This window comes from Nyctibius grandis, chromosome 2, assembly GCF_013368605.1.
Source record: "Nyctibius grandis isolate bNycGra1 chromosome 2, bNycGra1.pri, whole genome shotgun sequence".
NCBI classification, from domain to species: Eukaryota; Metazoa; Chordata; class Aves; order Nyctibiiformes; family Nyctibiidae; genus Nyctibius; species Nyctibius grandis.
The window spans coordinates 52,374,842-52,395,398 of NC_090659.1; the positions used below are offsets into that span (position 1 = coordinate 52,374,842).

At 43.0% G+C, this 20,557-nt stretch overlaps 1 protein-coding gene across 1 annotated transcript in view; it reads left to right on the forward strand.

The window, feature by feature from the left end:
* Window positions 1-2,363: 2,363 nt before the first annotated feature.
* The window catches only part of NPAS2 (neuronal PAS domain protein 2), a 54,514-nt gene continuing 36,320 nt past the window's right edge, over window positions 2,364-20,557 (forward strand). The window contains exons 1-6 of the mRNA XM_068421587.1: window positions 2,364-2,417; window positions 7,571-7,719; window positions 10,885-10,976; window positions 14,272-14,361; window positions 18,888-19,008; window positions 20,028-20,141. Of these exons, the coding sequence (XP_068277688.1) occupies window positions 2,386-2,417; window positions 7,571-7,719; window positions 10,885-10,976; window positions 14,272-14,361; window positions 18,888-19,008; window positions 20,028-20,141 (598 nt within the window). The 5' untranslated portion in view covers window positions 2,364-2,385. The remainder of the gene's footprint in view (window positions 2,418-7,570; window positions 7,720-10,884; window positions 10,977-14,271; window positions 14,362-18,887; window positions 19,009-20,027; window positions 20,142-20,557) is intronic.

Consider the following 20,557-nt stretch of genomic DNA (forward strand, 5'->3'; position numbering starts at 1 on the left):
ACAGCACAGCAGGTCCAGAATTTCATGTCAGTCAGTGAGAAACCTTGTTTACTGGAAGCTGGCCATGAATTGCTTTACAGATCTAGCTAAATCCTTGGCAGAACAGACCAGTTAGACCTGTTGCTCTCTCGTAAGGCTAGAGGCTTCCCAGCAGCGTAACTCCCTGACAGTTTATAGGGTACAAATGTAGGAAGCCCCTTTCCATTAGGTATGTTGTGCCTCTCCAAAACAGCCAGGGCTGAGCAGCACTGATGACGACTGCCCCATCCACCCCATCCTTCCTCAGAACCACCCAGAGCTCTTGTCCCCATATGCCTGCTTTCTGCTGGGAATCTGTTACCACCAGAGGAGGCCTTGGTGCAGCAGAGGAAGACCTTCAAGATTCAGAGAAAGCAACTTCTGCTGTTGACAGCAAAATCCTAAATGCTAACCCTTGCTGTATTACTGATGCCTTCTTTATTCTTGAATAAGATAGGTGAACATATTGGTTGCAGTAAGTGAGCAAACAACAAAAATTACTGAATTTTGTCACTACATTTTAGCCTGAATTATTTGAAAACACACTTGTTAGGCTAGCAGTCTGAGTCTGGGACTGGGCAAATAACCACCAAAGTATTTGTAAAACACTGGTAGATAAAATTTAACTGGGTCTATAAATTCCCCTAGTCTAAAGTATGGATTGTGATATGGCTGACTTGGATGTTTTGCAAGGCCAAATATCTGAAAAAAACATCTAAAAACTACATGGTATTATTTGTTATTTTGTTCTGTATAATAGAATTCAGCAAGTTAAATTTGCCAGTTATGACTTAGAAAGCCAGTCCCTTGGCCTTCGTATTTCCTATTTATGGTCCTGCATCAACGAGCTGAATGCCATGAAGCTTTACCCTCCAGTCAGTGACCTGTGGCTTTAATTCCTCATTACTCTGATATTTGATAAAAAATTACAGGGTAGTTTCATGTTCTTAGCTAACTGTTGAGTAATGAGCAGGTGGAATATTGCTGTAAGGGAACTAGTAGCAGAAGGAGGGAATTTTTCCACTGTTCTTACTATCGATAAGTTTTCACTCCTCTGTGACTCATATGTGGAAAATACCATGGGCTTAAATAATGCCAAGCAATTAACATCCCTCCTCCTCCCCTCCAATTTTATTCATGTCTTACATGTTGAGGACTCATTAAATGAAAAACATTGATTTTTGAAAATGAATGTTATCATTGCCCATCATTAGACCACCACTTTGAAAATGATGCTTTGACAATATCCAGGATTTGTAGCTGTGTTGTGCTGCCAATTCAGAAAATATTTGTGTGGGATGCAGCAGCACGGGGCTTTTGTGCGTGACATGTGTGTGAGGTGCCGTGAGAGGCTGCAGCAGTGCAGGGCTTCCTCCTCGGGCTGAAGCGGTTACAGCTCAAGCATCGCTTTCTCATAAGGCCACAGAGCAAAGGAGGGGAGGGCAATGAGCTGGTGACAAGTGTTTCTGAGGATGTCAGCCTTCAGCTGGGCTGCTCTTGTATTTTTCCCTTCGTCTTGCCTACACAAATTTACTTAATTTACCCAATTTACCCTCTTTTACTCTGTGGCTTTATGAACACATCTTGTGCTCAGAGTACTTTCTCCTTACAGCTCAAACTGCCAGAGCAATTGGACTATAAACCTGATGGCAGGTCACAACATTTTGGTGAAGATTAGCAAAAAGAGTGATAGGGATGATGCAGTCCCCACGCTTGGTGCCAGCATTGCCAGGCAGGTGATACGTCTGGGCTACGGGAGGGTTTTTTCACAGTATGGCTTAGGCAGTGGGATTTATGAGGACACTTTGAATTTGGGGTTTAATTCAGTATAGTTACTGCCATCTCTTCGGGCTTTGGGTCAGAGCCCACAGAGGAGGACGAAGAGCCTCCCAGTAGGAAGCTCCACCTGAGGCGTCAGAGGCATCAGTAATGTTGGCTCTTGCACTGGGGGTGTTTTTTTGGGGAACGTGGGGGTGCTGAAAACGCCTTTTCAACTTGGGCAGACCCCAGGGTTCATCCAGCCTGCAAGTTTGCAGAGAGTAACCCCCGCACTGAAAAATCCCCCAAGAAGTGTCTGGTTTTGTACTGTGCTGGTGCACCATGTTGTGCCTGGGAGCCTTGATCCCTGGCTGGAGCCCCTAAGGCCTGTGTGATGCTCAGGAATAACATTATCCACAATGGATGTTTCCTAAAATCAAGGACTGTGGCATAAAGCACTGCTGACACATTTATCTGACCTGGATATCATCACTCTTATTAAAATGAAATAGAGCGACTCTGAGATTAACCTGCAAGTAGAGCTAACAAAATGACAATTCATAATGATTCTCGCATTCCTTCAACAGAAAAAACTGCTTAGACAATCTAATGGATGAAGATGAAAAAGACAGGGCAAAGAGGTGAGCACTTTTTCTTTTATAACCCTCTGTTTAACTTGTGATGAGCTTGATACTGTTTGTTGCTGCAGAAGCTGTTTTATCCATAATCAATTAATCAAAGAGAGAGAGAGTAAAATACAGCCAAGCACAACTTGAAAAACTGCCATCTCACAGATTCCTATTCTTGGCTACCCTGTAATAAGAAAATAACGTAGCACTGTTTCCTGTGGAAAATGTCAAAAAAGCCAAGGCATTGATCGTTTTCTTCACATTACTGCAGAACACGAGAACTGAAGAACCAACAACATATTCCTGCTACTATAATACATCATCTGAGCTTCCCAAGTGTATAAAAATGTGGGTTAAAAATGTGCCTATCTCACAGTAATGAGAAGACACCCAGAAGTTAGCTTCAGAGCAGGGAAAGACCACAAAAAGTGCTGTGTCAGCCCTAAACTGGCACAAACCTTTATTCACACACATTCTGCACTCCATCATCAAGTCCCGGTTGGCGGGAAATTGTTGTGAACACTTTGTGGGGAGTGGAAGGGTGTGTTTCAAGGCAGAAGACCCATGGCAATAAAACTCTTAGTAACTGTCAGATCTGACTGGCATCTGCAGAAAAGCTGTTTGGAAGCATGTGAGGCTTTTTTTTCTGGATGCGTTATCGATACTGCAGCCCTCAGTTTAATTGCTTGAGAGGGAGCGTTGGGTTGCCCACATTTTTCCCCTTGGTTCCCTCTAATGAGAGTATTTCCAGTCCAGGCACAACTAGTTGATCCAGTTTCATCTCTTTTGATTCCTTCTCCACTTCTTTCCTCCCCACAGCTTTTTCTCACCAATATAGGTCAGCACAGGCAGCAAGAGAGCTCAGCCATTCCCCTTTGCTCCCTCCTCTTAATGCGTGCATGCTCAGGCTGCAGAAGGTCTGCCTTAGATACTGTGAGCAAAGCGCTGACCTAACCGCCTCCCCTTAGGCTTGCAAGGGGTGATCCGCTGAGGCCAGGGGTCTGCCAACCCCTGGAGCCGTGCTGCTGCCGCTCTTCACGGGGGGCTTCATTGTGGGAGAGGGCCAACATGGGGTATGGCTCTGCGTGTGGCTCTGCCCAACCATCTGTCAACCAGGCAGGCACCTGGGGCCAGGGGAGGAGGTGGATTCAGGGAAGGGATGCCTCCCACCGCCATGCCGCATGGCAAAGAGATGGCTCTCAGGAGAGGGTGTAGCACAGCAGGAGGTGTCACGCTTCCCCAGAGCCCCAGGATCAGGGAAGGGGGGAGCAGGGGAATGGAGCCCACCTTGCATCACCGCTTCACATGCTTGCAGCCTGATTATCTTCAAGATATTTGTTTGCTGATTGTTTAAAAAAAATGCATTAAGTAAATCCATATAAGACAAAAATAGGATAACACGTATCCTCACTATCAGCGATTGTCATCACCATCTGGTACGGTTTTCATGACGTTTGTTTCCGGAGGGAATTTTTGTCATACCCTGGGACAGGCCTCTATCAAGGTGGATTAAAAAAATTATAACTTTGAAAATGAGAAAAGGAAATTGCTTCCTGAAATTGTAGTTTAAGTACATTTTGCTTTTTGGAAATAAATCTAAATTTGAAATTAAGTTTGAAATCATGAGAGGCTTCATGAAGGTCTAAAGTTACTACAATATACTAAAACCTTTCAGAATCATTTAAAAGCTACAGGTTTTCTTCCAAAGCTTTAAAGAGAGTCAAACTTGGGAGAAGCCATGGGCTGAACATTTTGCTATTGTGTGTTGAAGACTGAGGACTCTCATCTGTCCCTTGCTGCAGGGGAATCGTTTTCTTTGTTTTCTTCCATTTGGTATAAGGATCGGGTCCCTCAGTGCTGAGAAACGCGACAGAGGGTGAAAAAGCCAAGAAAATTGTTCTCTTCTTTCATTTTCTGAGTCAAAAGTAGGTGAGACTGGAAGTTTCTGGATCTAACTCTTTGGGGATTGACCCAAGCCAGAAGCTGGGTTTCTCAAGTTGGAAGTGTGACTAGCACACCCACATGCACACCATTTACTACCTGCTGCAATTTATTAGGCATGGACAGGTTGTATTACACAGACATCCTGCCCATGATGAAAAAAGGGTCCATCCTCTCCTCAGGAGAGGCACCTGCACTCCCACCCCTGGGCCAGGTGTTTAGTATTTGGCCAAGATGCATAGCTCTTCCTTCAGGACACTGGTTATTTTGAGCCCCATTCTGCATCCTCTGGCTCCCAAAGGCACTACTTCACTCCAAAGACCCGAGGACTAAAATGTGGATATGATGGCACCACACTTTGGAGCATCAAAGACCTCTTTGAGGTCCACTGATCTTCTGTGGATCAGAAACCATCATTTCATTTTCAATTCTTTGATGCTAGACGAGGCTTACTTTGTTTTATAGATTTATTAATCTTAAACAAAAAGCATGCTTTGTGCACTTTTTTCTCTGCTTTTCTTTTAGCTTGCTTTAATAGTAAATTATTTGAAAATAATTTTTTTGCAATTCAATTGAATTCCAAATGGCAGACAAAACCAGCTTGAAGTGAACCACAAGTAAGTGCTTACAAATAAGAACTATCATCTGCCATTTTCCACTCCAATAAAAAGTAAATTTAGTACGGTTACTTGTTTTGATGCATATATAGTGTATCCCACTGGACAGCAAAAAGAAATACGAAATATAATGTAAAGCTACATTTTATTGTAAATCAGCAAGATATAATGGCTACTAGTCAGCAAGTATCAGTCTCTCTTTAAGACAATAAGCAGCAAACGTATAAGAGAATGAAAATGGCTATTTAGAACACATTTTAAATGGGTGATTTTGGTCATTCTGAATTCAAGCTGTCCTGCATTGCCTTTAGCTGTATTCACTAAAAATCCAGATTTTATTCATACTGTTTCTGTTTCTTCCCTTAGGATTTTTTTGGAGTAGTGAGGAGGGAGGAGAACTGGGACAAATAGTATGGAATTAAGACAGGGACTGTTTTGGCTTACTGTAAATGATATGCCCTAGCAGTGAAGTAAGCAAGGCTAGGGAATAATCTTCCAAAGGAAGTGATGAAAACTGCATTATTGAAGACATTTACAACTGGACTGAACAAAGCATTTACAACTGTGCACGGATAGTTTAGATGTCCTAATTGTGGGGGTTTTTTCTCTTTTTTTTCCTTTTTAAGATTTTACTGTGATCATCAACTCAGATCTTCATAGACTTATTTCCACTAGAGGAGTTTTTATATTTCCTTTGTGAATAAAATGTTGTGTTAAAAATAGATACTTTATATTTTTGTCAAGGCACCTTTATTTTTTTTGGAAAAAGCAACACTTTCCCTATAGATGGTTGGTGTTTTATTTTATTTTCAGGGAGATCAAGACCCTTTGAGCTTAAAATGAACTGAGGATTGAATTACGAGGAAGTAAAATGTTGATGTTCTCAACGTCCCCTTGAACTGTACAGAAATAGGAGAAGGCTGGAGCTTTTCACATCTTGTTCTGACAGCCTTTTGCACTGTAATAAGAAAAGGCTGAAATCAGTCAGGCAGTATCCACCCAATCTCTTGTGTTCAAAGCTGTAAAATAATCAAGTGTTGGCTTCTATCCACTGTATCTCCAAGTGCGTTCAGAGCAAGACAAACAAAAGTTACCCCTCTGTCAGTAGTAACATCCCGAAGCCTCTGCAGTGATTTCTCTGCTGAAAATGTTTATTGCCATTCTGCTCCTTGGGGGGGATGTAGATGCTGGGCTACATTTTGCTCTGATTTTCAGCAGTGTGAATCCAGAGCTGCTTATGAGGTACAGCAGAGTTAGCTGGGACTGAGAAACTCAGAGTGAGAAGCGGCCTCTTGGCTTTTCTTTCCTGTCTACATGTAACCAGATTTTTGGATCTTGACGTAATTAACAAGGCAAATCTTGTCTGCTTGAGGACCTTTCAGAAGAACAGACAAACCTTATGCATTACATTTATTTCTATTTTCACATGGCTACGGAAGTCCAGATGATACCCTCCAAGAATAACGACTGTCATATTCATGGGAACAATTCAGAAAACCCTTGACCATGTATAGGTTGACATATAATTTAAAAAAAAGAAAGTGCACATGTTGAAAAATTATCAACAGCCTTAATGACAGTATTATAATGGTGCCAAAACACCCCAAATGAAATCAGGTCCTTTCTTACTGTGAGCTCTTCAAACACAGCAGCACAAGCAGGCTCTCTCTGAAGAGTCTACAACCTAAACAGACAAGACTGGCAAAGAAAGCTGCAGAGTCCTCATTTCACACCTAAAAAGTCGGAGCACTGTGACCTTAAGTGATTTGCCCAGTGGCACACAGAGATTAGTGGCAAGCAGGGGACCCCTGCTAGCACTTCTGAGCCCCCAGGTCTAGGAACACATCCCAGCCTCAGACCTGGTCCATGCTGGGATGAGACGTGCTGATGCCTTCCCTCTTGCTTGCCCTTGTCACCTTGGAAAGGAGACTGAACTAGGTGGCATATGAACTAGATGGGAGCTGCAGCAATCTCTACTCAGGTCCCTGATCTTAAAGACTGGAAGACAACAGCCCAATTCCTCTGTGTAAGCCAGCTTGGAGGTAGCCAGAGGACTTGTGACCAAAGTGGGTAGGTCCCTCTAGATGGGCCCAGCTTGAGTGCAATGGCTGAACTGCAGGACCAGGGTCTGTCTCTCCTGTTAAGACTGCACAGATGGGTATGACCCATCATTTTACCAGTCCCGACTCTTCTCCTTTATGGATGATTTTACTGTTGTCATAGTATTCCTCTTTCTTCTTGCTCTGAGTGCCTCAGAGGCTGTGTGAACTTTCAAGATCCTGCACATACCTAGGAGATGGATAGAGCTCCTTCACCTACAGGCTTAATGCTGACCTGATAGGCTTGACCGGAGTGTCAGGAGGAAGCACAGAGGGGAGAGCAGAGCCTCCATCTCCCCGCTGGACTCTAAAGGGGGCCCAAAGACAAGAGCAGGAGGTAGGAACAGTTGCTTCCTACTTGTCTCTGCACCTTTGCTGAAGGCCAGTGTTGATCTTCACATACTGAAGCACACAGCAAGTTAATTTCTATGTGTATACATTGCAAAGAGCAGGTACGTGATGATTTTTCCCCTTTGTCTGCTCATCCTTTTTTTAAACCTGTCTACAGGGCTTCGCGTAACAAGTCTGAAAAGAAGAGGCGCGACCAGTTCAATGTTCTCATCAAAGAGCTCAGCTCCATGCTTCCAGGCAACACTCGCAAAATGGACAAAACTACTGTGCTGGAAAAAGTCATTGGCTTTCTGCAGAAACACAATGGTAAGATTTACTGCAGCTCTTCATGAACTTGCCAGACGGTTACTACAATATGCTTTTTCCTTCAGTGATTATCAGAATGGCTCAAGGGGCCTAAAAGTGCCAACATAAGGTATTTTTTTTTCTATCATCTCATCAAAAAAGATCATTTGCAGGCACTGTGCTGCCCAAATCTATCTCCTTGGCTGCTCTTTAGTTGAGGATGACTCTCAAGCTGCTAAAGAAAGGGGTGAATGGCAGGAACTGAGGGAAGGAGGGCAGCAGTGCCCTGTAGCACATGTGAAGGAGAGGGATGCTTTGAACAAGAGAAATTTGGGGCCAGAGGGAAGATTCCCTTTCTTGAAATTTGCAGTATTCTGAGGAGAAGAACAAAGCATTTGCCTCAGCTTCTCTGCAGAAAAATGCAGGGAAGCAATCTGTTCAGCCCCCCTGCTCCTCAGTGGACTGTGTAGGACTCAATTTTCCACAGCGAGCAGAAAATTCAGACTAGAAGAGGCCCCAGTTTTTGAAGTTGGCTTCAGCAAATTGCATCCATAGGTTGCTGATGTGCTTTGCCAAGTTTGCCCAAGCAGAAACTATGTCATGTTTGCACAGCGTGCAGTTGCATTAGTAAAGCTCAGCCTCAGAAAGCCAGGAGTTAATTTTTTTAAATGCACACAGCAGTGACAGTTAAGTCCCTTAGAAATGTACCCTCATGGAGGGCAGAGGAAATTTCTGACCCTGCTGGTGTAGTCTGGTTGGTCTAGTTTCCAGTCGATGAGAGGAATGCGCACTGTGGGCTCCGTGATGTGCGGACATCTGCCAGCAGTGGCCAGCTAAAGTGCTTCTCCCTTATAAATCAGGGCACTGGTTTAAAATGGGGCTCTCTTGCTCTGCTCCTGTGAGGAAGAGGCTTCAGCGGGTGACCATAGGGAACGTCTCTGGTTCCACAAAGCAGAAAGGGGTCTCGTGAACTGATACACTGCATCACCAGGCTCGCCTTCACTCATCCAGCACCTTCTGTCACTCCCTGGAGAGCTCTGGGTGAAATGGGAAAGATCATAAAAACTCTTATATCATGACTCCCAGCATAATGGAATCGCAAATGTCAAACTTATTGAGGAAATAATTATAGTGGTTCTGTTGGAGCGCAGTTTCTCCTTAAATGAATTTTTGCCGCAGACAAGATGGTTTCGTACAGAAGGGCATGACTAGCATATCTAAAAGTTTAATAATTGTATATACCTATTAAAAAATGACAGTAATAACATTTCTTTTTTTTTTAGCTGCCCAAGGCAGAGTAAAGGAGGATGTGAATATGCTCAATTATAAAGCCAAGCAAAGAACAATCACATGAGATTTGAATAAGTGTAGGCAAGTTTAGCTGATGATAGCCCAAATAATTTACTCCAAAAGGCACTTCATTTCTGGAAGAACAACTAGGTAAAAGAAAGCTAACAATCACAAATCCTTCCACAGCAATTGGGTCAAACTGTGACTGGGTTTTGTGCATGTGCTAAAAAAAGCAAATGTTATCCATTTTTAAACTAGATTAGTAGTCACACAATATAATACAAAAGCATCAGCATTTAAAAATGTTGATTATCTTCCGTGTACTTTGGATCTGTTTTTTCCAATCGTATTTGCCTTTCATTTAGTAGGCTAAACCAAGATTTTAGTTATAACGGAGGAGAAGGTCAGTTTTCAGATTTTTTGCTTCATAAACAGTCTCCTTCATAATCCACAGAATCTCCCAAAGCTCAAGTAATTCTTCTAACAGTCGCTGTTTCATGTATATCAGCTTTTCCAAGCTATGGATCTGCTGAAAGTAGCCTATGTTCTGAGACTATATAATAAAAGACTAATCGGGGCTGATCTCTCTTTTTCCTTACTCTGTTTTTGAAATCTCTGTATAAGAGCATGGGGGCTGTGGAGAGCCACCATGCTACCGGTGACAGCCCCCAGCAGTGCAGAAAGCGAGCCGAACGAGCCACTCGAAGCAGACGGCTGCGTGTCCACTAATAAAGCCTGAACGGAAGATTTGATTTCTTTCTAGGTGACAATATGCACAGGCACCAGTATAAATTCACTGTCTTTAATATCATTTAGCCACTTGCACTTCTCTGGCCACTTTGCCTGTGTGCTCGGAATAGGGAGTGTTGAATATTACATGCTCTGGAAGTGTTAATCAATAGGATTAATTAGCAGGCGGCGCTGAAAGGAGAAGACAGGCTGTGCTCAGCATCCCCTCTCTACTAGACAAGCGGAGCGAACAGCGAACAAAACCAGCTCAAGTCTCTCTAGATTTTAAGATCTGTCCCCCGTAACCCTGTCTGACTTAGGCAGAGCTAACGCGAGTGGCTGTTTTTCGAAGGAAACGGTTCACCAGGGTGCATCCAGCTACCCCCAGTATGGTCCCCAGTTTCAGTGCGCGGCTGTGACTTGTTACCCTGGTGTGCCTGCACCCCTCCATGGAAAGCCCTTGGGGAGCAAGCTTCCTCAGGCTGCTGTGGGGCCAGGACTGGCCAACAGCGGGGCAAAACCCCCCGGACAGGATTTGGCATGAGGCACTGATGCTCTGTTCCCTCTCCTGGGCTGCCCTGCGCCATGAGGCTGGCGGTAGGCACAGGAGAGAGCGGTGGCAGCAGCACCGGTGTAAGGCTGCTGCAAACGCTCGTGTTTCGATCACATTTTGGAGAACAGAGCAACAGTTCTGCTGTTTGGGGTCACGGCCCTTTGGGGCTCCTCTGAAGGAGTTTTCTTGCTGCTCCCTATTTGGCACAGAAGCTGTAGGCTGAACCCTAGCTCTCTGGCATCCTAGTTTTGACACTGTAAATTGTAAATAACAATTTGACACATGCTAATCCTTGTCTTGATTTTAATTTCATGCAAAGTGGTTTTTATCTTTTAATCAATACCCAAGTAATGCTGCTTGAGGCCAATGGCTATGTGAATACAGGCTCCCACTGAAGTCACTTCAAGTTGAGCTGAGTAAAAAATGAGGGAAACATTTCAGGATCGGGCCCAGTTTAGGTACTCATTACTGTCTCTGTGTGCAAAACCCATGCTTGAAAACTGCAGTTTTTGAATATAAAGGTGATTTCTGTCTTTTCATAGCAACTCATATATAGTCTTGCAAAATACAAGTTTCTTTGAATTTAAAAAAAATGAAATGTTTTATTTGTCTAGAAGTCTCAGCACAGACGGAGATTTCTGAAATTCAGCAGGACTGGAAGCCTTCATTTCTCAGCAACGAAGAATTCACCCAGCTGATGTTGGAGGTGAACACGCATATATACCTCTCCCAGTTTTGTCTCGCAGTTGTGGAAATGCCCATGCGTCTAGAATAAAATGTCATCTGCAGTTCCAAAAGAGGAGGTTTCAGGTACTGCTGTATTTGACCATCAAGCAGAGCTGTCACTGGGACAAGGGATTAGAGTCCCCACACGTTGCTTTTCACTCTCGATGGTGCCGTTGCACCATGCTGCCGCAGCCTGCAAAGCCGCACAAGGACTCCCAAGAAATGCAATCCAGGGGAGAGATTCAAATCACAGGTTACGTTTTTTTTTTACAAACAGAGGTGAGGAAAAGGGCACGCGGCAGTTTTTCTTCTGTTCTTGGAAGGCGTTATTATTACCTAATATTTATGCAAGACTATCACCTAAAAAGCAACAGGGTCACGTCCCTCTAGTGCTGTACAAGCAGATAAAACCTGACAGCTCTTCTTGGGTTGAAACAGTTAATACTTCCACTCTAATGATTTTCAAGGCCCTTATCAAACACTTTTTATTCTAACAGAGAGCGGGGTTATTTTGCAATGATAGTTTTTAAATTACCTTTAAATTATACCATAGGTGCTTTTAACGTTAGCTGGGATTTGAAGAGAGGTGACTCAATGGCGTTTATGTAGGTTCGAGATGAAATGCAAATGAGCTGCTAAAATGTATTTTTCTCTCTCAGTAACAGCTAGAACCTTTAGCAAGGATCTTCTCATCTTCTCCTGTACTAAACACATGGAGGTTACATGGCCCCACAGTGTCCTTTGAGAACAAGCTTCTCCTCCTCCCACAAATGATGTGAACATGGGGCACAATCCAGGCTTTGGCAGTAGGCAGGGAGGGATGCGGGGGGAGCAGCCTGACCCACCAAGGGGTGGCACGAAGCTGGGGCACGTTGCTGTCCCCCAGGGTCTGGCAGTCCCTCAGACATTGCAGTTTGTTGTGATGAGACTCTCCTGGTCTAGCGTTACAAGACGCTTTGCTCCCATTGCGCTGACAACCATCCATTCCCATCTCAGTGTGCAGGAACTTAACATACATAACTCCTTCAGTCTGCACTGAAATATCTCCCTCGGATAGCAATAAATTCACAGTTGTCTTGACTGGCTGGGCCTTTGTTGATTCTACTTGTATGCCACACAATTTTAGATTAAAACAATTGCTTTTAGTTTCCCAGCTTATAAATCACCTTTTTGCTACTGTGATTTTCCACGCCCTTCAAGATAACATTGGGTATTGGGATGTCCTGTTGAGCCAGCTGCTCCTCATTCTCTTTTTTTTTTTGCCTTTCTACTAATCTTATTTTATTAACATTTGGACAAGACTGACTGCTTGAAGTTTTTCCCATCCTATTATTAAAAGATGGGAAGGGTTTTTTCAAGCACTGATTCAACAGAATCAGAGCACAACTGACTGTGATAATACATCAACTTTCCTGAAAATTGCCTTTTCTTACCCCATTGAAAGGGCTGTCATCAAATGACATAGGAGTGGATATTAGGCTCTGTTTGTCCATCTAGGACTGCTGCAGTAGTGAAATCTTTGAAGTGAGATATGCCCTCTTAATATTGGAAGGACCAGTTGCGAGTAAATAAAAATAGAATTATGTATGCATACATTAACTTGATTTTACCACAAAATTCTGATGTGAGTCACTTTGTATAATTTGCATTGGATATGAAATAAAGACTGGATTAAAAAAAAACAACAACAACAACAACCTTCACCATAGTAACATACACAATCCAGCTGTCTTGTAAAACCACTGCTCTCTTCTGCAGGTTAACAGCTATCATGCTTTTTTAGAAAACAGCTTGAATGTACTACACTACAGAAAAACATGTTCTTTGCACTTAGATTAACAAAATCGAACTAACTATAGCAGCTGGAGGGTTTTCAGAGATGCTAAACACATGCTTTTCTACTCGGGTATAAGTTATTGACCTGCTTTTCAAGGATTGTAGCACCAGCAGATTCCCATTGACTTAAATAGTTGTGGGTGCTCAGCATTCTCTGGAAAACGGAACATATGTTTGTGTCTTTATTCAAGGCTTTGTGTTTTCCTTTTTTTTTTTTTTTTGAAAAACAATTAGCATTTTCCAGTGTTCTCAGAATTCTTTCCCTTATTGAAGTCAGCAGGGGGGAAGGATGTGCTGCGGCTCACAGGATCAACTGCTAGTCTGGCTTGGAGGCATGCCTGGGTTGGCAGTAAGGTTTTGCAATGCCGTGTCACCATGATCAGGCTGTTTGCAGTACACCTCTCTCCTGACCAGGTATTGCCTCTGGAGTATAGTCAAACTCTGCTCTGACTCAGTCATGCTTGCAGTGCCCGTATGGCTCAAATACTGCAGGCAACACCAACTTCAGATCACCAGTGAACTGACAGGAAGGACCCAGACCTGCTCCACTTGAAGGCATTGGGAGCTTCACCAGTGACTCCTCTATTACATTGGGAAGGTTTTAATATAGTCTCTGAGCACCTGTTATTGACTCTTAAATTTTTGGGATGGTTCTGCTCAGAGTAGGTTGCTTTAGATCTGGAAATCTACCTATATATAGCTTTGAACAAGACTTAGTGCAAAACTTTGCAGCTCAGACTAAAGAAGAAACTAATTTTGAAGGTGAAATTGCCCCTGTGCAGTGGATGGGGATAAGGCTGATGTTACCCTTTGGTCCTAGGAGTGAAGGGGCTTACTGCAAGGTAGGACCAAAGTGAGGCAAAAACTCTGCAGAAGGGTGAATTTCTCTTGGAATGAGTAATCTAATACCATGACCTTTAAAATAAATCACTCAATTAAAACTCAGGCTAAGGATTGTTTGATCATTTGCATTGCTTTTACTTACATGAAAGCCCAGTACTAGACAATGTTACATTAATACAAACTGAGATTTATGGGGTTTGCAGAGAAGTACCATTTTGAGATAGGACCGCATCCTTTCATCGTCCTTTGATATTTACACAGAGCTCAAATGTTCATTTTAGTAACTTCCAAGGGATCCAGTCTTAGTCGTTTTGCATTATTAAAATGTGTGATTAATTTAAAAACTGAGACATGAAATGTTCCTGTGAGCCCTTTGTTGCCTCAATAGTAGGTTTACTAGACTACAAAGAATGTTGTAAAAGTCAAATCAGACTGTAAAATCAGAGAATTACTGTTCTGCAACTTGAGATAACGTTCCTACAACTCGATAACAATATGGTGCTGAAGTCAAACTGTTTTGATCAACATGCGATGAGACGCCCTCTTTACACCCCTCGTTCCTATTAAAGCACTCTCCACTTGTCTGTTTTCCTTAGGCGTTAGATGGCTTCATTATAGCAGTAACCACAGGTGGAAGCATCATCTATGTGTCTGACAGCATCACACCTCTTCTAGGGCATTTACCGGTGAGTAATTCTGGCATTGGCTTTTCTACTACATGCCATAGGACTGGGCCCTGCATTTTTAGAAACAGATGTAAAAGGGTGGTGGGGGGGTGGTGCTTTCCTGAAACTGCAGTGAGTGGTTTTGTCCCTGCATTATGCTGGTTGCTGCTGCTGATCAGCTCTGTCCTCTCTTCGTCTGATTCATACCCTTCAGGTTTTTGTTGCTATGAGGCACTTCAGCTTGAATGGAAAAAAACTCTGCAGGAATCCTCTGGCCAGGGGAGGGACAGGGTGACCTGGCTGATCTTTTCCATCTCTGATTTCTGAGCTAGCAGAGAATAGCACTAGTGCCGCTGGCAGCCCAGCGAGGAGCTTGTTAAGGGCCTTATTCTGCTCCCAGGGAGGCAAAGGACAAAACCCCCACTGAATTCAGAAAAGTGGGAGTTAGGTGGTGGCTGCAACTGCCCCTACAGCTCAGCTGTGCTTTCCCATGGGGAGCACACCCCGTTCCCGGGAGGTGCTGGTGGAGCTGATGCTCGGCGCTTGGTCCGGCACACAGGGCTTGTTTTATCTGCGGGCTGCTGGGTCGTGCCATGGGAGACAGTCCTGCGTGCACTGCTTGGGCTGGAGGAGCAGGGGAGAGCGACTGTTCTGAACCCTGCTCCTGTTGCTAAGGCTGCTCTAGGAGAAATGGCACAATAATTAAGGATTAATTCTCACACTCATTTTTAGTAGCTTGGTCTCAAATAAGTCCATGCCCAGGAGAAAAAAACAGCTGCCAAATCATTATTGTACCACCCCCCTGCCATGTTCTTAGGAAAATTACAATTCTTTTTCTCTTGTTTACTTTTTCACCAAATATGTGTTATGTTTTCCACCCAGACAAATGTATTTCACACACACTACCTTGCTGTACTATGAACAAAACTTATTTTCTTCTGAGACAAAAGGAACTTGATGAAAGGCGGCAGCTCCTGGTAAATGCAAGAATATTGCTATGCAACAACAGATTGAATTGAATCTATCTCTTTCAGTTTTCTTTAATCCTCAACAGTTGAGAAAACCAGTAGTTTATTATTTTCTGACATTTGCCTTTACTTCAAAGGCAGGGAGAGCCCTGTCCTGTGTGCAGTCTGTTGGGTCTTCATACACTTACTGATTTCCGTGGTATTTTTTTGTCTTTTATGGTCTGGAGGTTTTATTGCTATCCCTTCCAAATACTGATTCTTAGTGGAGATGGTAGATCTGCTGCAGGAAAGTATTGCTCTTCAGGAATACACATTTCAGACTCGGTGCCTAAAACCTTAAGCCCTGGTTAAACGTGGACGGATTCAGGTTCATAATTCCTGAGTTGGACCATCAGAGACTAAATTGGTTTTCCCTCCCAAAGTCATGCCTTGTGTGATAATCTTTGCCCAAAACAAGGACAAGGATGATCATTACTTTTTATTCGCACAGAAGCAGCAGGTAGCAGACCAAGCCAGGGACCAACCTGCAGGGGCTGGAGGTGGAGCAGGAGTTCCCACAGACCATCGCAGAGCTGATGGAGTGATAATGGCTAACAATTGCCCCACCAGCCCACATGTGCGGAGTGACTGGGTGCATCTCAGTGACCGCAACTGAGCAAGCAATAAAGGCTTCTGCCTGCCTGAGGTCGGCAAATCGCTACGGTCGTGGGTAGGGGCCCAGCTGAGCGTGCAGTTAGGTGCACACTGGGAATTTTAGTCCCATGCTGCTCTTTCCATATGTCTTTTTAAGTTTTAAAACTGATCAGAGTGCTATCTGGAAAAATCTATGTGGCTTATTTTGTTTACCTCCAGGATCTGTTTGTAAGCTAAACTCAGTCACTGAGGGACAAAACACCAATTCTTTCTTCTCTGTGACTGCAGGGGAAAAAAAATACTCTGCAAATCTTCTGCTTTGAGCACTGAAATACACATTAATGTAGTTCATCTAACCACGCTACTCACAGTTACTGTAATTTATCTTTTATCTGCTTTGCCTGTCTCATTCAGCAATGCTTTGTGGCTGTGTCTGCCAGCAGGGCAGAACTGCCCACTGCAGAATAATTACAATAATTAGACAAAGCTGCAAACTGTTCCACTCCAACTGACACCTTTTTGTCTGTGATGATTAAATTTTGTCCATCTCTCTAGTCACCTTTTTGCCATGGCACCAGATGTCTGCTCTTTGGGCCTGGTGCAGAATTAGCTCTGAATAGCTTGCCTGGCATTTCCTACAGCTCCAGCTAGACTGTGGACTATTTGCTTCCTTCTCTCTAATTGACCTGTTAATATATTCTTGATTGAAATATTGATTCAAGAACATTGTTGGAGTCTTGATATATACAAGATCCAGAAATTCTGTTCTGTGTGCTGCTTTACAGGTGTGCCTAACCTCTGCAGGAGGCATGAGTTGTGAAACACAGTAAGAAGTAGATATCTTACCATTTTTTTCAAACTCATTTAAAAAAAGTTCATATTTCCTAACAGCAAAGGTGCAAGCCAAATTAAATTCTGGATATGGTATGTGATGGAGGCAAAAAGTATAAATGCCAGGACTTGCAAATCAATGAATAGCTGGTGCTCAGGTCAGGAGGTTGCTCTGAGGGGTATGTGGAACAAAAGTCTCTTGCAATTCCAACCACAGGTGTAGTCACAGGCCTCTGCAGCTATCGCCTTAAACAGAAATGCCACTGCAGAACTGATAATAGGTTTTGAATTGGAGCTTGGTCACAATATGGAGACAAAAGGTGGTACATCCTCAGGTCACTGAAGAAGCAATAGTGAGTTTGAGGAGTGGTGACAGCTCATATCTAGTCCTCCTGCAGTTACTGCTGAGTGGATGGGAGATCAATTAACCTCCATAAGACATATGTGAAACTGGTGGGTAAGTATCATTGTCTACCATTTACAGGTAGAAAGGGAATGAGAAGGAAAAATATCTTCTGAGATTGTACCATAAGCCTTGAACAAGACTCACCACTGCAGTTTCCCATCAGGTGCTCTTTCTTCATATGCCCAAAATTACATGAACAATGTACTATATTTTGTGAAAATATAAATATAAATATAAAGTGTGTATATAGATATGTGTGTGTATATATAAAATAAATAAAAATACATTATATAATGTATGTGTGTATATATATATATTTATACATATATATAAAAACTTAATCACATACTGTATCAGTAGGATGCATATTAATAAGGTATACACTAAAGTCACAAAAATAATTTTTAAGTATTCTTCACAAAAGGAGTATTCAAGTAACGAGCACATGTAATAAATACTTATAACTGAATAATCTAAAATGATATATTATCTCATCAAGATAAGTGTATAAAGCACAGCATACTGATTTTTCAAAGTATACTGGATGCATTTCACTACTCTAAACAAGAATTCCACACAGAACAGCAGGCACGGGTAGAAAGCAGAGGGAAACCAAAGCACAGACTTTGTAAATGCATAAATAAATGTTGATGTTTAATGACTTGCCAGTCTCATATAGGGCTAACACATTTTCAACACGACTATACAGTCTGATAGCAGCTGTTCAGACGACACGCAAAGCTGTGTCAGTGTGCCAGCGCAGCCCGGGGTAGTCTCGAGTGGGATGGATGTAAGTCAATGCCATTAGAGGGTCACTTTATCTCAGGACTTCCTTTCAGATATGCTCTTCTAGTGTTAGGTTAGTCACCATGCTGAACACAGTGAGACCTTCCTCTTGGCAACCCTGTGACAGACTCTTTGCCTTCTCCACGCTGGGCCTTTTGCACAAATCCATCTCCTCTTTCCATTCCCCAATCTCAGTACACAGATTTTGGATGGATTTCAGGTTCATGCCAGCTGACCGTGGGGCTGGAGGCACCTGGGCATTCAGCCCATGGCTGGCCAGAGGGCTTGTGCCAGTGGCACCGTGAAGTTCCCCTCCCTGGGGACTAACTACTGCTGCTGCAAAGCCATGTCCAGACAGGGGAGTCCCCTTCTCCCTACTCCCCACTTCCAGGATGCAGGAAGGGGGAAGCAATGGCTGGGCACTTCCCAAGAGCTGAGGGGCTCCCCCAGGGAGGGGCTGGATCCGGGACTGACCTGGCTCTCAGGGCTGGTGGTCCAGGGTGGCTCCCAGCCCCACTGCTCCCACTAGTCAGGGGGAGAGAGCAAGCTCCAACGATCCACAACAGGCCTGTTCTTGGAGCTGGCGAGCAGAGTGGGGAGCCAGGCACCCATTTTCCAGCTCACTTCCAGGTCTCATCATTTAATTGTATGGCTATACCTGATGCATCTGATGGTCTCTGAGAAAAGTTAGAGGAGCACCGCTGAGTCCTGAGAATTAAGCTGAGAACCGGCCCATGGAGAAGCAGCTGCTCGGTTTGCCCAGCAGGTTCCCCCCCATTTTAGGCTTTGTCAGGAGTCCCTGGAAATCAGTGGGAAAACTCCTGTCAACTGCCACAGGCTCCATATCCACATTGCTGTGCACCTCTTCAAGCGTTGCTCGTCGTGATATTTCTGTTTTTCTCAAAGGTTCTTTTTCTTTGCAGTGCGATGTCTTGGATCAGAATTTGTTAAACTTCCTCCCAGAACAAGAACATTCAGAAATTTATAAAATGTTATCTTCTTGTATGCTTATGACAGATTCTGCCTCATCGGATTACCTAAAAAGTAAGTTTCATTTTATATTCCCCAGTAAATGAAAAAGCACGGGCAGGATAAAAATTTTCTCTCAGAAAGAATTTCTTGTGTGATGTGCAATACAAAACTTAGGTTCATAGCCTTTTAAAAAGATCTTCCCACCTGGAATGACCTTTTGGTTCTATTTTTAAAGGAAACTCATTGCCTTTATTTTACTAGGCTAACACTACTTGCAGTTATGTTAATTATTAAATATCATATCTTTTGAGACAGCTAAGGAAAATAGGTTAGCCGATGGAAACTGAGAGTTCACCTGAGACAAATCACATCTTAATTGATATTTTAGCCTGTTCAAGTAAGATGCTGTTCAGAGATATGTTTATGCCGCATACCTTTGGTTTGCATTATAGTTGACAAGTATCTGTAAAATCTGTAATTATTTTTCAATTTGAATTTTGTTTTTCTTAAAAACGCTTTTACTTGCCTTACCCTTATTCACTCTAGGAGGTAAGACTTAGGAAACCAGAAAACACACGATGATGTAAGACACACAGCTGTTTTATCGACTGCATATACAAAACCTGCAGCTGATTGATAGCTAATATGCCAGTTAATTTAATAGATATTTTGAGGTAATTAGGCATAGTTTTCCAACACAAGATGTAGATCAGCTGTGAGTCATGGAAAGCCTAAACAGAAAAAAAAGCTATAAAGGAAAGATACAATTCCCTCCATGGCTACACCGATGCTATGGCAGTGTAACTCCTGTGATGAAGGTGGTGTATGAGAAAGGAGAGTTAGTCTCGAAGGCTGTCCCTGAGCTGCAGGCAGACCTGTGCACAGTGCTGAACAACCTGCATCCCCGCAAGGCAATTCCTTGCAGAGGCTCTGATCCTGCAATGTATATAGCACATCGGTGTACAGGACTCTGAGTGGTAACAAGCTGCTCTCTTGCTGCCAGTTGCAAGATTGGGGTTGGAAGACACCGTTGGTTGTGTTTAGCTTGAATAGTATATTTATTTCTTCTTCTTCTTCTTTTAACAATCCAGCTGACAATGAACTAGAGTTTTATTGTCATCTTCTGAGAGGAAGTTTGAACCCAAAGGAATTTCCAACATATGAATACATAAAATTTGTAGGAAATTTTCGGTCTTACAGCAATGGTAAGCTTTAATTGTTGTATAAATGTTACTTTAGCTCTGTAAAATAAAATATAAGTATTGCTCCATTGAACAAGAGAGGCTTTTAACTGAAGGGACTATTTTTAACATTATGGGGTAAATTTTGCTTCACGTGGATCTCGCCGCTGATTTGCAATAGCTGGCCGAATAGCTATGAAGAGTGAAATTGTGTTAGTTGCTTTTGTTGCTGCCCTTCATTTGTTAGCCGTGATCCTGGACTCTGGGTAAGTTTGCAAATAATGACACGTTCAGAGGGTTTGTTTGTGCTCACTAATACCATGTGCTAAGACTCCACCTGTTAGCTAAATAATAAGCTTGCTACTTTATCTGCTGGCTTACATGAAACACAGATTCTGTGCCAGAACTGATAATCTGCCAAATCTGCCCTCTCACCCTTC